At 42.9% G+C, this 20,490-nt stretch overlaps 2 protein-coding genes across 4 annotated transcripts in view; both read left to right on the forward strand.

Annotated features, from left to right (window-relative positions):
• The first annotated feature begins 566 nt into the window (after nt 1-566).
• On the forward strand, nt 567-8,182 carry LOC123744216 (scavenger receptor cysteine-rich type 1 protein M130-like). The gene is made up of 6 exons (XM_045723007.1): nt 567-1,681; nt 5,001-5,306; nt 5,515-5,826; nt 6,349-6,669; nt 6,775-6,862; nt 7,060-8,182. The coding sequence occupies exons 1-6, from the start codon at nt 1,489-1,491 to the stop codon at nt 7,199-7,201; spliced, it is 1,362 nt and encodes a 453-aa protein (XP_045578963.1). The 5' UTR covers nt 567-1,488; the 3' UTR covers nt 7,202-8,182.
• Nucleotides 8,183-8,302: 120 nt separating this feature from the next.
• Nucleotides 8,303-20,490, forward strand: part of LOC106610489 (catenin delta-1) — a 40,043-nt gene continuing 27,855 nt past the window's right edge. For all 3 annotated transcript variants that reach the window (XM_045722996.1, XM_045722994.1, XM_045722998.1), the window contains exon 1: nt 8,303-8,675. The gene's annotated coding sequence lies outside the window, so the exon portion shown is untranslated. The remainder of the gene's footprint in view (nt 8,676-20,490) is intronic.

The following is a 20,490-nucleotide window of genomic DNA, read 5'->3' on the forward strand; positions in this document are numbered from 1 at the left end:
GTGTGTGTGTGTGTGTGTGTGTGTGTGTGTGTCATTGTGTAACAAACTGGAGAGATATTAACCCAATTTATGTCCATTTCATCATCTTGAGGACAACTAGTACGTCAATAATCTATGGATCTTGATGTCAGTGATTTAAGATATGGGTAAATTCCACTCACAGGGCTGTGCTCTGAGCAACTTCCTGTCTTTTTGCTTTCTAAAACGGATCAGAACTTAACGGTGAGAGGCGGAGGTAAAAAACAGGAGGATGCCATATCAGTGAGACTGAAGAAGGGCGTCATATGATAGAAGTGCTGCAAGTTCAGTTCACTCTTCAGTCTGTAAGCTACAGCTCAGTATTTAGACAGTAGACCTGTAGGCTACAGCTCAGTATTTAGACAGTAGACCTGTAGGCTAAAGCTCAGTATTTAGACAGTAGACCTGTAGGCTACAGCTCAGTATTTAGACAGTAGACCTGTAGGCTACAGCTCAGTATTTAGACAGTAGACCTGTAGGCTACAGCTCAGTATTTAGACAGTAGACCTGTAGGCTACAGCTCAGTATTTAGACAGTAGACCTGTAGGCTATAGCTCAGTATTTAGACAGTAGACCTGTAGGCTACAGCTCAGTATTTGGACAGTAGACCTGTAGGCTACAGCTCAGTATTTAGACAGTAGACCTGTAGGCTATAGCTCAGTATTTAGACAGTTGACTTGTAGGCTACAGCTCAGTATTTAGACAGTAGACCTGTAGGCTACAGCTCAGTATTTAGACAGTAGACCTGTAGTCTATAGCTCAGTATTTAGACAGTAGACCTGTAGGCTACAGCTCAGTATTTAGACAGTAGACCTGTAGGCTACAGCTCAGTATTTAGACAGTAGACCTGTAGGCTATAGCTCAGTATTTAGACAGTAGACCTGTAGGCTACAGCTCAGTATTTAGACAGTAGACCTGTAGGCTACAGCTCAGTATTTAGACAGTAGACCTGTAGGCTATAGCCCAGTGGAGCCCCAGTTTGAAAACGATATGACACCTGTCTTGATGCTGATTATCCTGTACTGGAGCTCAGGTAGTTCAATTCTGTTTATTATATATTATCCGTGCGTTCCAAATGGAACCCTATTTCCTATATCGTGCACTGCATTTGAGCTGGGCCCAGTGGGTCAGTAGTGCATCATATAGGGAATAGGATTCCATTTGGATTTAACCTATGTACTGTGTCTGTGTTCAGTTAATTGCTCTGCACATACAAACACACACACACACACACACACTCACACTCACACTCACACACATGTACAGGTACACGTGCACGCCCACACACACGCATGCAAACCCATGCACAAGCACACACACCTTTAACATTTTTAAATGTAACATCCGTCCTCTGTCCTGTCCCTAGTGTACACAGCTGATGTCCCAGTCAGACTGGTGGGTGGGTCCAACAGCTGCCATGGGGAAGTGGAGATCTTCCACCATGGAGAATGGAGGAAAGTGTGTGATTCCATGGATACTCTGTTAGACGAGGTGAAAGTGGTGTGTAAACAAATGGACTGTGGGTACCCTTTGCACAGATACTCATCGTCGTCTGGGCTTAGAGGGCAAGCTGTAAAGTGCTCAGGTAATGAGTCTACACTTGGAGAGTGTCTAGTCAGCCCAGAAGCTGAACGCTGTTCATACGTTGGTGTAGCTTGTTCAGGTGAGTGAGTCTCAGGTATTTCATCTCAATAAGTCAGGCTGTTCTAGTTTCTATTGGCCATCTGTGTATATTCTGTTTAAGACGTCAGGTTTTTGCGATTGCTTACACACTTGCTGTGGAATTTGGCTCATTTTGTCAAAACTCTATACACAAGCCAAATAAGACACAACACTTGGACAACATCTCACTTATGTCAAAATGAAACTCTGCAATCAAAACCTAACTATCCTTTTTCAAAATTGTATTTTTGCAACAAAATGATACACACATGCACCATTTCAATTACTCTTTCAAAGCAGCAACAACACACTGATGTACTTTATACAAAACACTGCTGTCTTTAGTACTTTGTATACCTTTTCAATTTTCTCCTACAGGCGTCTATGAAAGATTGTTCCAGTACAGTACATCTACTCACATTTCAACACAAAAATAGAAAGGTTTCAGAAAAAAATATATACAGCTTCTTTTTTGCCATTGCAGGTTTTTACAACAACAAAAAAGAAAATTAGACTTACAGTACAGTAATCAATACAATGTTACTGTAAACTCAGAAACAAAAATAATTACAGTAAAATTACAAAAAATAGTATTGTAAGGGATGGGGTGGATAGTTTATGGATCCCGCCTTCGGTTAGGGTCAGGCCACATCACCTCATCACAAGCAATGCCATCACTAGACAATGGGGAAAATATCGCCTTATCCAACCCTGGACTAACCCCACCTCAATGTCTCCGCATGCCTCTTCCATTGCTTGCAGAAGAGGCAGGCAGGCACGTGATTGGCGGTCATACATTTTCCAACACCAAGCCAAAAATTATTCCTCAATCAGATTGAGAAAAGGGGGCAAGTATACAACTGTGAAGTTATTGTGGTTGGTGAACCAGTCCCTGACCAGAGCAGCCCTGTGGAAACTATTATCCCAGATGACAACAAACCTGGGCTGCTCTGGTCCGTCCTGTACAACTGCATTATGTAGTGCATCCAGAAATATGATTATGTGTGCAGTATTGTAGGGACCTAGGGTGGCATGGTGATGGAGAACTCCTTGCAGACTAATTGCGGCACACAAGGTGATATTTCCCTGCGATGTCCAGGGACATCCACAACGGCCCTTATTTATAAAAACTGTTTTACCCCTTTTTCTCCCAAAAGTTGTGGTATCCAATTGGTAGTTAGTCTTGTCTCATTGCTGCAACTCCCGTACGGACTCGGAAGAGGTGAAGGTTGAGAGCCGTGCGTCCTCCGAAACACAACCCAACCAAGCTACACGGCTTCTTGACACAATGCCTATTTAACCCGGAAGCCAGACGCACCAATGTGTCGGAGGAAACACCGTACACCTGGCGACCGTGTCAGCATGCACTGCGCCCAGCCCGCCACAGGAGTCACTAGTGCGCAATGGGACAAGGACATCCCTGCTGGCCAAACCCCCCCCAACCAAGACGATGCTGGGCCAATTGTGCGCCGCCCCATGGGTCTCTCGGTCACGGCCGGCTGCGACAGAGCCTGGACTCAAACCCAGAATCTCCAGTGGCACTGCCTTAGACCACTGCACCACTCGCGAGACCCTCACAACGGCTCTTTGTCCTATAAAAACGGCCCCGACGCCTGGTTTTAGCTAGATTGAATCCAGATTCATCAATGAAAATGAACTCATGAGGCTGTGCAGCTGCATCAAAGTCCAGGACTCTCTGTAACAGAAAATGCACACACTGTACTGTGAATATGGTATAACTCAAAACACAGGACTACAATGTCTGCATTTTCACACAAGGATGGGGGTGGGTGAGGTCAGACATATTCAGTCAAAACTACAGGCAAGGCAGGTGGCCCCACAGACACCACCACCCCCCCACCCAGAATGGGGGCACCTGCCTAGGTCACATACTGCTTTGTCTGAATGCATCTATGCAGTGCCAATAGGACCCAATCTACTGCCATTACTGTATAGTACAGTGACACTTGCACAATCATAATGGTCTTGGAGTCTAACTCTGTTCTTCTCAAATGGAACCCTGTACAGCTGCTTCATCGTAAGTTGGTGTTGACGCAAGATGCGGCAGAGTGTTGACATACTGACACAGTTGATATTATGGAATGTTGTGTGATCTGCGATGATTTGCTCTCGTGATTGATGTAGGCAGATGGTGTTTGCCAACACTAGATTGACAATGGCCAGTTCCTGGGTGAACAGACGTTGTCTTCCACCCTCAGGGGGTCGTCTGGCAGTTCTATAAAAAATGCAAGAAGATGATGTCATTGGTTAGGTTGTTTTTACATACTGTACTGTTATACTGTACATCGAACTGTATTACATGTACTTCACAGTACTATACTTTATTTTTTTCACTGAGGAGCATAGACCTAATATTGTAGGACTACATTGTATTGTGATGCAGAATGACGTGCAACAATTCCATAGGTACAGTCTAGTGTAGAAAGTTGAAGACATACCCGTTCTCCAGTCTAAATGTCCGTCTTATGGATGCTACCGTGTAGCGACTAATGTCGTCAGAAATATGTCTTTGTCTATTGCCTGGTCCCCTTTGTTCTTGTTCTCTACCTCTACCTCTACCTCTACCTCTACCTCTACCTCTACCTCTTACTGCATCCATGTTTGCAAAGTTCTCACAAAAGAGGTGCGCTTACCTGTCTATTTGTAGTGCTAAGGCTCAGACTAATTGGTGTTCAATTACTGTAGAAGTGTTTTCATGTATGTGTGTGGGTGTTGCCAATTTCAGGTATGTTTGATTTTGAATAGAAGTGTTTTCCCAATGATTGCAAGAGATTTCATTCTTGAATGAAGTGTCTAATGTAAGAAACAGTGTAGTGTTTTGCAAGTGTGTTGCAGAATTGCAAACAAAGTGCAAAGCAGAAAATGTGTTTGTACTTTTGGTGCCTTTGTTTAAGGGATGGTTGCAAAAGTTAAGGTTTTGATGCTTTTGTCTAAGCATTCACTTTCAGTGTGTAAGCAATCGGCAAAAACTGTAAACAGAATATCCAGTGTTTGTTAAGAGAGAGGGGAGGAGGGGGAGAGAGAGAGAGAGAGAGGAGGGGAGGGAGAGAGAGAGGGAGATGTTTGGAGAGAGGGAGAAGGAGATAGATGGGGAGGGATGATCATTGCACTCTTGATTTCTAAGAAAAGGGTTTTCATTGATACACACACAGGTACACACAAACCACACACGTACACACATTCAGCCAATCAAGAATTAGCTGATTAGAAATCCCAGGTGTGCTAGAGGATTGACAACCTGCGGATAACAGAATCAACAACACAACTGATCGATTGTTCCTTCATCTGTTTTTCCTCAGACTTTGTGCGGCTTGTGGGTGGAGAGAATGCATGCTCTGGTAGATTGGAGGTGAAGTCCAATCAGTCCTGGGCCTCAGTGTGTGAAGCTGACTTTGACTGGCAGGATGCAGAGGTAGTTTGTCGGGAGCTTCTCTGTCCAGATCTTTCTGCTCTACAGGGGGGGCTCTATGGAGAAGGTGAGGGTCAGACCTGGGATAAAGAGTTCCAGTGTAAAGGCAATGAGTCCCTTCTCCTGGACTGCAACACCGCAGCCAGAGAAAAGAAGAACTGCACACATGGAAATGATGTGGGACTCAACTGCTCAAGTAAAGGAGTCTTTCTTTCAGATGTCACAAATCAAACAACACTATGTTGTTTCTTATTTTATTTTTCTGCTTTCAGAGCAGTACATGTACCCCTCTCTCTCTCTCTCTCTCTCTATCTCTCTGACTCTCTCTATCTCTCTCACACATTCTTTCTCTCTTTGTCTCGCTCTCTCTCTCTGACTCTCCCTTTCTCTATCTCTCTGTCTAGCTACACTACTCGGTCTGTTGCAGGGAGGGAGTAGGTGTGCAGGGAAAGTGGTTTTACATCATTTGGGTGGGGCCACAATAGCGGGCACTGACTGGGACATCAATGAAGCAACTGTGGTGTGCAGACGGCTGGACTGTGGTTCTGCAGTTACAGCAACACGAGGCAGTTACTTTGGGAGAGGATCTGGATTAGTCACACAGATTTATTTTTCATGCAGAGGATCAGAGTCTGAACTGCGCCGATGCCCATACTCATACGCTGGCTTCGGAAGCTTTTCTCACGACGGAGACGATGCCGGTGTGGTTTGTTCAGGTAAGACTTGTTGGTTAGATGGTGTGGAGTTGTTTGTCTTTTTACTGATTCACTCTTGTTGTACATGATGTAACAGCTTTCTGAAGTGAGGAGGAGAAGTTTCCTTTGATAGTACATTTACAGACACTTTTCAGGTTTCAGGTTCTAGCATTGTATTGATACTCGGGAAACATATTTGTTTTGTGTGTTTGACTATTTCCGTCATAGTTTAAATGGAGCCAAACTATCAGAAAAACTGTACTATTGCATTAAATCATGACTAATTAATCAAATAGAAATCCTCAATTTCTCCTTACGCTCCCCGGGATCAACAGAACTGCTACTGTATTTTAAAGTCTATAAGTTGCTGTAGGCCCTTCATCTTTGAAATAGAATAACAATAAACCTCATAAACAGGGTAGGTATCTATTTGTGTTGATCTGTATGGGAGGGTGTTATTAATCACTTACACTTACTTCCACATCGATGATGTCATCACATCTAAATTAGGAAAGTCATTAGATGTTCCATCCTCTTCTCCAGATCTCCTGGTCCAGCCTGATATCTCCCTGAATGTCTCAACGGAAGGGGTGTCCAGGGGCTACCCGGGGCCCGAGCTGTTATGGGGCCACAGCTTCACCATCACCTGCTCCACTCAGCCACAGTACCCAGGAGGCTCCTTCCTCCTCACGCTCCCCGGGATCAACAGAACCCAGACCCAGCCAGCTGTCAATCACTCTGCTGCCTTCCTCTTCCCTGCTGCAGACGACTCCCACCAAGGAAACTACAGCTGTGTTTATAAGAATGATGTTTTCTCTCATAACTTCTCCTCTGAGAGTGAGCTCCTCTCTCTGACCGTAACAGGTACCTGAACATGAACCAGACGTAACTTTAACTGACAGACTCTGATTCACAGATGGTTCTGATGCTAATCACTTGGATGCTAACCAATACGTGTCTCTGTTCCAGCCTCTCCTCTGCCAGCTGTCATCATCAGACTGGTCATAGTGCTGCTGACCACCACCGCTATGTTTCTGCTCTGCAAGTCAAGAGCCAGGTAATAGAGGTTGAATACGAACTAGCTGGGAGATGGACTGTCATGGTGTTGTGTGTGTGTGTGTGTGTGTGTGTGTGTGTGTGTGTGTGTGTGTGTGTGTGTGTGTGTGTGTGTGTGTGCTTGCATTCGTGCGTGCTTGTGTGTGTGTATTGAGATTCCTTTCGGTAAACAGTAGTCTCCTGGTGCTGTCTCTTTAGGTCAGTAGGTGTCAACAGAGAGCTGGATAGCGGTGCGTGGAGGGGTTTCCCCTGCATCCCAGGAGGGAGGGCTGCTGGCAGAGAGAGGGGAGAGCAGCCCAGAGGACAGGAGGAAGAGGACGAGCAGGAGGCAAGTCTTTGAACACACTGCCCAAGATCAGGTTACACACACACACACACATCTCCAGAATAAGCTATCTAAGATGTAGGTCATTTCCATTGACTAAATTCTGAGTAATTTCCACAAAATTAGGAAATGGACATGAGTTGGGTTGGGTGCTGCATTTCTAACTTTTAATATCTCTCCAGTTTGTCCGCACACATATATACACACACACACACACACACACACACACACACACACACACACACACACACAGACAGATCTTCAGAATAATCAATGTAAAGATATAGGTAATTTCCACAGTTCTGAGTACAGTATGTCTTGACTCGTTTCCTGCATATAAAACCCTGATCAGATACTAGCTGGGACTGGTGGGGGTGTGAGAAAGAAAGGTGTAGAGAAAATATAAATGATGGGAAAAAAATGATACGTGATTTTAATTTCATATTTTGGCAACTTTCTCATCAAAATTAACTCATAGCTCTTTTCTTGAATTACAGATTTGTACACATGTTGCAGTTTGGTGCTGCTTTGCATAATGTATGTATCCTATATCCCATAACCTGTGTTTTTACAAATGTATGGTTGTGTCGCAAATGTCACCCTATTTTGACCAGTGCCCTATAGTGCAGTATGTATGGAAAGTGCACTAAAATAATTCATGCTTGTGTAAATAATATATATATATTTTTTTATCAAATAAACTATGTTATCAGTGCATAGTACACACATATGAGTTTGTACAAGTGTAAGACTGATACAGCTACTGTAAACTGTACATTTTCCGATTTTAAATTTTCTCATTAATATTGATGTTACTAGTTTTTTTTAAAATTTTATATTAGCTACAGATGATGGTAACTACCAGACAGGACATACTGTATGTTATGCATATCCAGAATGCTTTGCTTTTATTCATTGATTGGCCTATCTGGTAAAGAAAAGGTCATTGATGTTACAGAAAACATTTAACTGATTCAGAAAATAAAACTTTAATTCGTGTGTGTTGTATTTTTATCAAATAAACCACCTTACTTTACAATGCATGTTGGTGTTGGGTTAATGCGCAAGAAATGGTAATTACGGTAAAGAACCCATCCCCTATCCTGTGTGTGTGCTCGTCATCTCGCACTCAGGGAAGGGAAAATAGGAAAACTGTCGGGGAGGAAGAGCAGTGAGCAAGCCGAGGAACATACCTATTATCTATTCTAGGTTGGTCCTAAAAGAGTACACAGTCAATGGCGGCTTAGCTATTCACTTTCAGCGTTAGTTTACCCATGTTTATGTAATCTAGGTAAAGCTATTTGGTGAATAGTGGAGATTCGACTTTGCTACTCGGTCGTGCAGTGGGGCAAGAACGCCCAGAATTGGAATTGCAACGACTTGCTACCGCAGCAGTTGGAAATTTGAGTCTGTTTCGATAGGCCTGGATCCCTGTTCAAACAACGTCTGGGGACTTGCATGAAAACAACAAAAGAACCACCCGAAATTGGTAATTCAGTACATTTGTTTTTCAATCGTTTTAAGTGTCTGAACGTATATAAAAAAGAGTTAACGTTAGCTAGCGACCGCTTGCTAACTAGCTAACGTTAGCGGTGTTGTAGTTTGGTTAGCCAACATTAGATGTTTACTGTTAGTGCATTTGTAGCTTAACTATAATGTAGCTACAGCATTCCGCTGTATTTGTTTTGCACTCATTGTACTACTGTCCAATAATAGCGACTTGCTTAGTTACCTATTATTAAGCTAACATTAGCGTAAAATAATCGTCGTTAGCTCGCTAGTTAGTTTGTGCTAGCGAACCAGCCAACGAGCTAACGTTTGCTTGAGAGCGAGTGTAACGTTTGTCACCTAGTTAACGTTACCCAACAAGCAATTGAGATATGTGAAGTTTACAAAGTTGTCTACCTATCAAGCATTTTCTGGACTTAAGTTCCATGTGTTTTACTGACTCCCGGCAGACAGTAAGTTGGGCACACTGTAGTCGTTAGGTCAAAGCCCTTCGGGAGAGTGAGCTACTAGGTACTCCTCGTACACGGACGTTGGCCAGCCCGCTCGCGAACTATGAGTCAAAGTCCACGTTAATCATTTTATCACAGGTCTCTATTACACCACCATCATGTGTAGAGGGAGTTTTAGCTGGTTTTTTTTCTAATGCTGTTGATGTGTAGCAGTGGTGTAGCGTTAATGACTCTTGTGAGAAGTTGTTCTCGACTGGCCAAGGTAGCTAACTAACGTTACATTATTTAGGAAGTGTTTGCTCTGGCCTAAACTGTATCTCCTGTCATATTTGCCAAGAGTCTTTGTAAGAAATGCATGTGGAAAGGATGAGATATATCTAGATGTACGTTGTGAAGGCATGAAACAGCTGCAAAGTGTACTAACGACTACTGTAACGTTACACGGCGGTGTACAGTAATAATTGTCCAACACCATCCGTGTTTGTTTTTTTTCCCTTTTCTGTTATGAAGGGGTTGCTCCCTCTTTTCATGTCTTGGATTTCTTTGATATATTCACAATGAGAGCAAGATAAAGGGGGGCGGGAGAGGAAGAGAAGAACCTGTTTTGTGGGTCTTGGCCACGTTTTGGAATAGGATGGGTTTACATAGTCATTTAGCAGAAGCTCTTATCCAGAGTGTCTTACAAGAGCAATCAGGGTAAAGTGCCTTGCTCGAGGGAACATTGACATTTTTCACCTAGTCGGCTCAGGATTTGGACCAGCAACCTTTCGGTTTCTGGCCCAACACTCCTAACCGCTAGGCTGCCTGCCAATGGGTGGGGTAGAGTCAGGTGTGGTTGTTTCATTTGCACTCTCATGTGGTATGTACAAAGACTTCAGAGTCCAACGGCGATGCCATTGCCACCTTCTCAGGTCACACTATTTCAATGCAGGGTCTCCACCAGACGTGACCAGGGCCATGCATTGGTTTGTTCTGCTTTTATATTGTATGCTACAGTTCCGTGGTTTGTCGCTCCTCACTACCAGTATCTATTGATCAAAAAGAGCACCATACATACACATGTCAAACTATCTTAGCTGTCAGCTGGGGGGTTCCAGCGCAACACTGCCAAATGTTTGACATTTGGCAACATTGACCAATTGAAATTTGGGAGAAGGAGAGGGGACGATTTAGTACATGCTCTCTTTTCAGTAGTTGTAGTTTACTTCACCAAATTGAAAACTTCTAGTTTTTACCTGCAAATGTAATCTGTGAGATGACTGTCGTTGAGTTCCTAGTGACTTGAGAGTTGTAGCCTAGCAATGTAGTAGCCTAGCTCCAGCACACAGTCGGTGCTGTTTATGCCAGGAGTATCATTTATGAACCTCTGTAATGACAGCCTTTCAAGTCATGCTATGGGTGTGGCCCAGACACACGGAAGCCTGCTTTTACTGGATTTGCACCTTCCTAGTTTGGTGCTACACCTGAGGTGTGTTTATATTTGAACTGTTAACTTGGTGTTAAAAAAATAAATGCAATCATTTGGCATTGGTTTTCAGAGTGAACATGTCAGCCATTTCATTTCCTGGTCACCTTTACTGGTTGTGCATGACTCCACTCTACCTGTATGTAAACAACGGGTGTGGCTCTTTCACATTCTCTTCCCTCCATATATTCGATTGAGCATGACATCATGCTGCTGTGTATCTGACTCTCTTTTCCCCAGTCAGAGAATTAACATGTCTAACGTTGTACTGTTGCTTGGAACTTGGAAGGTCTGTCTTGCGACTGCTCAATGTGCCTCTACTGTGTGTGTGTGTGTGTCAGAGGCCACCATAGTCTGGCCAGTATTTAGTTTGCCTGCGGGGAGTGTTACATAGGCGGAAGTCTAGGAGTGGCACTGGTGGTGTTTGGACTGAGACCAAGGTTAAAACACACACACCAACTGCCCGTTTCTGTCACCAGCCATTCAAATGTGTCTGAGTCAGCAGCAGTAGTACAGGGACCGGACTACAACAAGACTTTACCACATAGCACCAGTACAGGGACCAGACCACAACAAGACTTTACCACATAGCACCAGTACAGGGATCAGACTACAACAATACTTTTACCACATAGCACCAGTACAGGGATCAGACTACAACAAGACTTTACCACATAGCACCAGTACAGGGATCAGACTACAACAAGACTTTACCACACACGACCAGACCACAACAATACTTTACCACACAGCACCACTACGGGGACCAGACCAAAACAATACTTTACCACACAGCAGCCATGACACTCAGTAAACACTGGGGAATCAAGTTTGTGTGTGGTCCTTGCATATTACTACCAAACCACTATAAAACTATTATTTCCATGTAGTATGGAAACATAGGGATCAGGCCTCATGTCAGTGGAAGCTAACTGCTACTGAGTGAGGTGACTTTTGTATCTGGAGATTTAACTGGTCACGCTGAGACTCTTTTTTTAGAAATGGTTTATTTTATTATATTTTTGATATTTTCTTCAGATGCGTTTTATTTTTTTTACCTTTATTTTACCAGGTAAGTTGACTGAGAATGCATTCTCATTTATACCAATGACCTGGAGACAGGATGAATGAGCCAATTGTAAGCTGGGGATGATTAGGTGGCAGTGATGGTATGAGGGGCCAGATTGGAATTTAGCCAAGACACGTGGTTAACAACCCTTACGACAATTGCCATGAGATCTTTAGTGACCACAGAGAGTCAGGACACGCATTTAACGTCCCGTCCAAAAGACTACACCCTACACAGGGCAATGTCCCCAATAACTGCCCTGGGGCATTGGGATATTTTATTTCAGACCAGAGGAAAGAGTGTCGCCTACTGGCCCTCCAACACCACTTCCAACAGCGTCTTGTCTCCCCATCCAGGGACTGACCAGGACTAACCCAGCTTAGCTTCAGGGGCAAGCCAGCATTGGGTTACAGGGTGGTATGCTGCTGGCATTGATCTAGCGCAGTTAGTAGTATTTACCTACAATCCTACATACATATGTTGACTGAGAATGCATCATGCACATTGGCGGGTTAGTTGTGTGTGAGAACAGTGTCGGGTCGGGAGCAGTAAATAGCTTAGCTGTCTAATACCCATGCTATCCCATTAGTGGACACACAGGATTCACCACTGGGCTAACTGCTTTAATAATGGAGGGGCTAACGATGGCCTCCACCTGCACTTAAGGCCTGCGCTGGACTGGACTTGTTAGAAATACTGATGAAGCCTGATGCTCAGAGATCTCCATATATGCATACAGCCTAGGCTAGATACTTTATTCTCCTTGAAAAGGGAAATGATTTCCACAGCCTGTAAGTAATGTAATATAACACAGAAACACAACACCACAGTACAGCCATACATGGTGGCAAGCAAATCTTTAGGTTGACTCAGCATGATATCTCTGCTGTCTCATTCAACAGCCTTTAGGGCGACTGAGCGTGATATCACTGCTGTCTGTTTCAATAGCCGTCGTGTGTGTCTTACAACACACTCTACAAAGAACCTAGAATCCTAGCCAACTGGTGTCACCTTCAGTCTTTCAACAGCTGATAGAAATATCCTAGAACCCTACCTGGCATGCTGAGTGAGGTCAACATTACATGCAGCACATTGAGGGTGACAGAGCCTTATATCACTGTTGTCTCACCTCTGGTCTCTGAACAGCTGCTGTCTCTGTGTCTCACAACATAGTCTAAGGCTGTGTTTAGGCAGGCAGCCCAATTCTGATATTTTTTTCTCCGTTAATTGGTCCTTTGACCAATCTGATCAGATCAGCTCTGAAAAGATCGGATGTGATTGGTCAAAAGACCAATTAGTGGGAAAAACATCAGAATTGGTCTGCCTGTCTGAACGCAGACCTAGAATCCTAGAAATCTGGCACATGATTTTAGGGGCATGGCCATTTGGCTTCAAAAGGTGTTCAATCTGCCAGGACACCAAGGCCATCTGCCAGGGCAGTGGTTTTATTTTTATTTTAAGAAACTCAGTCCGGCTTTCAACTTACTCTTAAAAGTTGTAATAGTAGAATGCACAAGGTGAAATTTTGGTATTGGGTAGTACATCATCAGTTATCCTCTTGTCATGTCAGTCATTGCATACCCCAGAGAGCTATTTAAAACTTTATAACTAGTCCATGTCATCTTTTTTTTAGCACATAGATTTAATCACTCAAATATCATATGAATACACATTAGACATGGCACAATGTATAGAATTGCAAGAAAATGAGCTATAAAAGTGTCTGCAGAGAACATTTCAATGACAGAATGTGAATAATTGCAGAAAATAAGATTTAAACCAGCAACATTTTCTCTCCAACAAGCGGGGTGCAAATAGTTTGTCATGAACATTAAATTCTCTGGCAACAGCTCTGATGGAGTTAGCAGTTAGCATGCCAATTGCACACTCCCTCAAAACCTGAGACATCTGTGGCATTGTTTTGTGACAAAACTGCACATTTTAGTGGCCTTTTAGTGTCCCCTGCACAAGGTGCACCTGTGTAATGATCATGCTGTTTAATCAGCTTCTTGATATGCCACACCTGTCAGGTGGATGGATTATTTTGGCAAAAGAGAAATGCTCACTAACAGGGATGTACATTTGTTTTGAGAAATAAGCTTTTTGTGCCTATGGAAAATTTCTGCTGTCTTTTATTTCAGCTAATGAAACATGGGACCAACACTTTGTGTTTTTGTTCACTATATATATATATACATACATACACTTTGTTACGTTACAGCCTTATTCTACAATGAATAAAATAAATCCTCAGCAACCTACGCACAATACCCCATAATGACAAAGCAAAAACAGGTTTTTAGACAGTTTTGCAACAAAAAAATATATAATACAGAAATGCATTATCTACATAAGTATTCAGACCCTTTGCTATGACACTCGAAATTGAGCTCAGGTGTATCCTGTTTCCATTGATCATCCTTAAGATGTTTCTACAACTTGGAGTCCACCTGTGGTAAATTCAATTGATTGGACATGATTTGGAAAGGCACACACCTGTCTATATAAGGTCCTAGAGTTGACAGTGCATGTCAGAGCAAAAACCAAACCATGAGGTCTAAGGAATTGTCTGTAGAGCTCCGAGACAACCGGATTGTGTCGCGGCACAGTTCTGTGCAAGGGTACCAAAACATTTCTGCAGCAATTAGGGGAGAATGGCCTTGGTCAGCAAGGTGACCAAGAACCCGATGGTCACTCTGACAGAGCTCCAGAGTTCCTCTGTGGAGATGGGAGAACCTTCCAGAAGGACAACCATCTCTGCAGCACTCCACCAATCAGGCTTTTATGGTAGAGTGGCCAGACGGAAGCCACTCCTCAGTAAAAGGCACACGACAGCCCACTTGGAGTTTGTCAAAAGGCACCTAAAGATTCTCAGACCATGAGAAACAAGATTCTCTGGTCTGATGAAACCAAGATTGAACTATTTGACCTGAATGCCAAGCGTCACTTCTGGAGGAAACCTGGCACCATCCCTACGGTGAAGCATGGTGGTGGCAGCATCATGCTGTGGGGATGTTTTTAAGCAGCAGGGACTGGGAGACTAGTCAGGATCGAGGGAAAGATGAATGGAGCAAAGTACAGAGAGATCCTTGATGAAAACCTGCTCCAGAGCACTCAGGACCTCGGACTGGGGTGAAGGTGCACCTTTCAACAGGACAACGACCCAAAGCACACAGCCAAGACAAGGCAGGAGTGGCTTCGGGACAAGTCTTTGAATGTCCCTGAGTGGCCCAGCTAGAGCCCGGACTTGAACCTGAACGAACATCTCTGGAGACACCTGACAATATTTGTGCAGCAACGCTCTCCATCCAACCTGACAGAGCTTGAGGATCTGCAGAGAAGAATGGGAGATATTCCCAAAATACAGGTGTGCTAAGCTGGAGGTGTCATACCCAAGAAAACTCGAGGCTGTAATCACTGCCAAAGGTGCTTCAACTGTAAGTATGGAGTAAAGGGTCTGAATACTTTAGTAAATGTGATATTAGTATTTCTCATCTTCTCAACTTTCTTTCATTATCCAGCAGCCAAAGACACAATCCTAGTCATTAACAACCCATGCTAGTTGATGATAATCCAAGTCTTATTAACAACCCATGCTAGTTGATGAGAATCCTAGTCTTATTAACAACCCATGCTAGTTGATGAGAATCCTAGTCTTATTAACAACCCATGCTAGTTGATGAGAATCCTAGTCTTATTAACAACCCATGCTAGTTGATGAGAATCCTAGTCTTATTAACAACCCATGCTAGTTGATGAGAATCCTAGTCTTATTGATAATCCTAGTCTTATTAACCTCTTACATCTAGACGTTCCGCTAGCAGAACACCTGCTCCAATATCCAATGATAGGCGTGGCGCGAATTACAAATTCCTCAAAAATCCAAAAACGTCAATTTTTCAAACATATGACTATTTTACACCATTTTAAAGACAACTCTCCTTTATCTAACCACACTGTCCGAAGGCTTTACAGCGAAAGCAAAACATTAGATTATGTCAGCAGAGTACCCAGCCAGAAATAATCAGACACCCATTTTTCAAGCTAGCATATAATGTCACAAAAAACAAAACCACAGCTAAATGCAGCACTAACCTTTGATCTTCATCAGATGACACGCCTATGTTATACAATACATGCATGTTTTGTTCAATCAAGTTCATATTTATATCAAAAACCAGCTTTTTACATTAGCATGTGACGTTCAGAACTAGCATTCCCACCGAACACTTCCGGTGAATTTATTAAATTACTCACGATAAACGTTCACAAAAAACATAACAATTATTTTAAGAATTATAGATACAGAACTCCTTTATGCACTCGCTATGTCCGATTTTAAAATAGCTTTTCGGTGAAAGCACATTTTGCAATATTCTGAGTAGATAGCACGCCATCACAGGCTAGCTATTTTGAAACCCACCAAGTTTGACCCTCACCAAACTCACATTTACTATTAGAAAAGTTTGATTACCTTTCCTGTTCTTCGTCAGAATGCACTCCCAGGACTTCTACTTCAATAACAAATGTTGGTTTGGTTCAAAATAATCCATAGTTATATCCAAATAGCGGCGTTTTGTTCGTGCGTTCAAGACACTATCCAAGGGTGACGAAGGGTTACGCGCCCGACGCGTTTCGTGACAAAAAAAATCTAAATATTCCATTACCGTACTTAGAAGCATGTCAAACGCTGTTTAAAATCAATTTTTATGCTATTTTTCTCGTAATAGAGCGATAATATTCCGACTGGGAGTTGTTGTTTTCGTTCAAAGACGAAAGAATAAAAACATGGGGTCGCCTCGTGCACGCGCCTCCAGTCTCTGTTCTCTGATCGACCACTATCAAAATGCGCTAATGTTTTTCAGCCAGGGCCTGCAAAGCCACGATTCAGCTTTTTGCCGCCTTCTGAGAGCCTATAGGAGCCGTAGGAAGTGTCACGTAACAGCAGAGATCCCTTGTTTTGGATAGAGATGATCAAGAAGGCCAAGAAATGGTCAGACAGGGTACTTCCTGTACAGAATCTTCTCAGGTTTTGGCCTGCCAAATGAGTTCTGTTATACACAGACACCATTCAAACAGTTTTAGAAACTTTGGAGTGTTTTCTATACAAAGATAATAATTATATGCATATTCTAGTTTCTGGGCAGGAGTAATAATCAGATTAAATCGGGTACGTTTTTTATCCGGCCGTGAAAATACTGCCCCCTATCCATAACAGGCTAACAACCCACGCTAGTTGATGATAATCCTAATCTTATTAACAACCCACGCTAGTTGATGATAATCCTAGTCTTATTAACAACCCACGCTAGTTGATGATAATCCTAGTCTTATTAACAACCCACGCTAGTTGATGATAATCCTAGTCTTATTAACAACCCACGCTAGTTGATGATAATCCTAGTCTTATTAACAACCCACGCTAGTTGATGATAATCCTAGTCTTATTAACAACCCACGCTAGTTGATGATAATCCTAGTCTTATTAACAACCCACGCTAGTTGATGATAATCCTAGTCTTATTAACAACCCACGCTAGTTGATGATAATCCTAGTCTTATTAACAACCCATGCTAGTTGAGCCATCTTCCCTCTTTCTGAATTTCTGAAGGATATTTTCATCTCTGTCATATGAAACCATTCGGTGCACTTTGGAAAACAGTTTTTGCGCTAATTGGATTTTAGAATGTTCGCGCTTATGGCCTACTGCTGTGTGCGCATTGCTGTGCTTATAATGTGAATAAATTATTTGGCTATTTATCTGTTTGGAATATTTATTTCTTGCACAGAACGACAATCTGACCAATAGAATAGGTGAACTTTTGGACTGTTGGGATAGTATATTGATGTAGGCTAGTGCTTTTGCTGTTTGTTACTCATCTTGTTGACTGATGAAAAGTGAATGTGGACAGTTCTTCTAACATCCTCAGAATTGGATAAGGAGGATCACCGTAGCATCCCTGACGTGTCCGTCTTCACTCTGAGCCTACTTCAGAGCTGAGATGCCTGTGAGAAGGACCTGATCACGAGACTGGCGTTGGCTAATAACAATTGAGATATGAGAGAGCCATGTGAGTGAGAGGTGCTTTGGAGCACGGCGATTGGCAGCCGGGAGAAGGGAATTATAATGATTATATTCAGCCCAAGGGCACAACGGACACTCTGGCTGCAAGGCATGGATTTTCGGGGGCGTTGCGGCCACACAAGGGGGTCGTCGATGCCGTTGGGAAATTTGAGGCCTGTATGTGGTACAAGGCTACCCATCTGAACCTGTCCTGCCCTGTTAAGTGTGTTTTGTCCCTGTCAGTGTAAACCCATGAGCCCAATTTAAATGCATTAGCCTGCTTTAGAGGTACCTTGAAAATATGTTTTGCTGATAAATGAGGCCAACTTTTATCATTCTTTCTAGTTCTTATATTTGTTATTTTTTGGATTAGTGTGTATTGTGTTATGTATTATTGCACCGTTGGTGCTAGAAACGTAAGCATTTCGCTGCAACCGCGATAACATCAACAAAATATGTGTACGTGACTAACATTTGATTTGAGATATGAAATCATTAGAGGAATGGAAAGAAAGTCCCCTTGCAACCACTCCAGGGCTGAGAAAGAGGGAGAGAGGTAGAAAGAGAGAGAGGGACTGATGAGTGGATAAATGAAAAAGTGAAGGATAATCCACAAAGACAACCTGAACAGCTGAGGCAGGATGTGACATGCCAGAACTCCTGTTGGAATGTGTGACGGAGGTGTGTGTGTGTGAGAGAGAGAGAGAGAGAGAGGGGGGGGAGACAGTTTGTGTGAAGCGGAAAGAGAAGGGGTGGGTGAAGAGATTAAGCAAGTTCACTGAAACTTGATGTTCTGTTTTTAGTTTTCAAGGATAAAGCTCATGTCACCATGACCAGATACCAGACCTACTGTAATACACGTCTCTTTGTTCATCCACTCTCCACAGACAGCTGCAGACTGGGTGGGGGGGTTGCTACTGTACAGTAATGAATATTGTCAGTGGCTGACTGGAGACAGGATTGAAGGGTGAAAATGATTTGGATGACTGGTCCTCCGGCATAACTAGAGCTCAAGAAGGATCTGATTCCATGTAGGCTAATGTGGTTCTGAATCGGTTATGTTTTGAACTAGGTATGTGAACGGTTATTCCAATATTCAAATATCCAAACGGACGTTAGGATTGAAATACTTTTGTGAGTATGACTTTTTGGGGAAACTTTTTCTAAATTACATTTTAATATCCATGTGACATTGTTACATACAAGAATATACCATGACATTTCAGATTCTTAGTTGAATAAAACACTTTTTCGATGTAGGTTAGTTTTTATGACGCCACAGACTGGTAGTCGACCAGTGGCCTTCACTGTGTAGCTTGTTGTTTATGTTGGCCAATCAAAGAGGCTCAATGTGGAGCGAGGGTACACTAATGCAACGCTAGACGGAATAAAATTACCCAATTAAAAGTTAGCCAATTGAGAGGGAGAAAGCTACAACCAGCAACCAACAGGTAGGCTGTTTTATCTGAATGGGGTTTGGGGCGAAAGTGTAGCATGTGGCCGCAGCATTAGCCTAGCGTTCGACACTGAGTGTACCAAACATTAAGAACACCTTCTCTTTCCATGACAAACTGACCAGGTGAATCCAGATGAAAGCTATGATCCCTTATTGATGTCACTTGTTAAATCTGATACAGTCAGTGTATCTGAAGGCGAGGAGACAGGTTAAAGAAGCCTGATAGGGGTTAGTAGGGAGTGGACAATTGAGACCTGGATTGTGTATGTGTGCCATTCAGAGGGTGAATGGGTAAGACAAAAGATTTAAGTGCCTTTGAACAGGGTATGGTAGTATGTGCCAGGTGCATCGCTATGTGTCAAGAACTGCAACGCTGCTGGGTTTTTCACGCTCTACAGTTTCCTGTGTGTATCAAGAATGATCCACCACCCAAAGGACATCCAGCCAACTTGACAACTGTGGGAAGCATTGGCATCAATGTGGGGGAGGGGTGCAACTCAATATTATAAGGTGTTCCTAATGTTTTGTATGGTCAGTGTAAATCTGGCTCTTCTCTAGGCTACTCTATTCAAGACCGGCACTTATATGATGATACATTGTATGATGAATAACATTGTGACTGCTACCAGTTAGCTAGTCATGGCTGTAGCTGAGTTACCTTGGTGTCTCTCCTCTTCCTCCGTCTGCTCGCTCCCTTCTCATACGTTACTACCCGGCCCATCGGCAGCAGGCTGGCACTCTATTGCTGCTATCACCCTCGTGCAGTAGAGCTCAGGTTAAAAACCTATGTATTTTGAATAACCGGATATCTGACAAAGATTCATGATGCTATTCGAGTAGTGAAATTATTTCAGACCCCCCACTCCTATTTTTTTACAGATTTCCCCAAGACTTGACCAGGAAGTTAATCTCTGTCGGTTTATGGTTGGTCCAGTTAGGCCAAGTTTTCTGTCCTGAATCCTCTAGCTACGTTTGGTTCCTCGACAACCTAACATTTTGCTTGTGGATCTGGGTTCTGTTAAAGTTTAAAGGTCCAATGCAGCTGTTTTTCTCAATATTAAATCATTTGTGGGTAACAATTAAGTACCTTGCTGTGATTGTTTTCAATTAAAATGGTCAAACAGAAAAAAAATAGCTTGTTCGCTAAGAGTAATTTCTCAAGCAAGATTGTAGCGCCGGCTGTCTGGGAGTGGTCTGAGTGGGGAGGGGAAACTCAGAACTAGCTCTTATTGGCAGAGGGTTTTTTATTGGTCTATTAACAAACCCTAACCCACCAAAACAGGTTGAAATT

This window comes from Salmo salar, chromosome ssa08 (genome assembly GCF_905237065.1).
Source record: "Salmo salar chromosome ssa08, Ssal_v3.1, whole genome shotgun sequence".
Taxonomy (NCBI): Eukaryota; Metazoa; Chordata; class Actinopteri; order Salmoniformes; family Salmonidae; genus Salmo; species Salmo salar.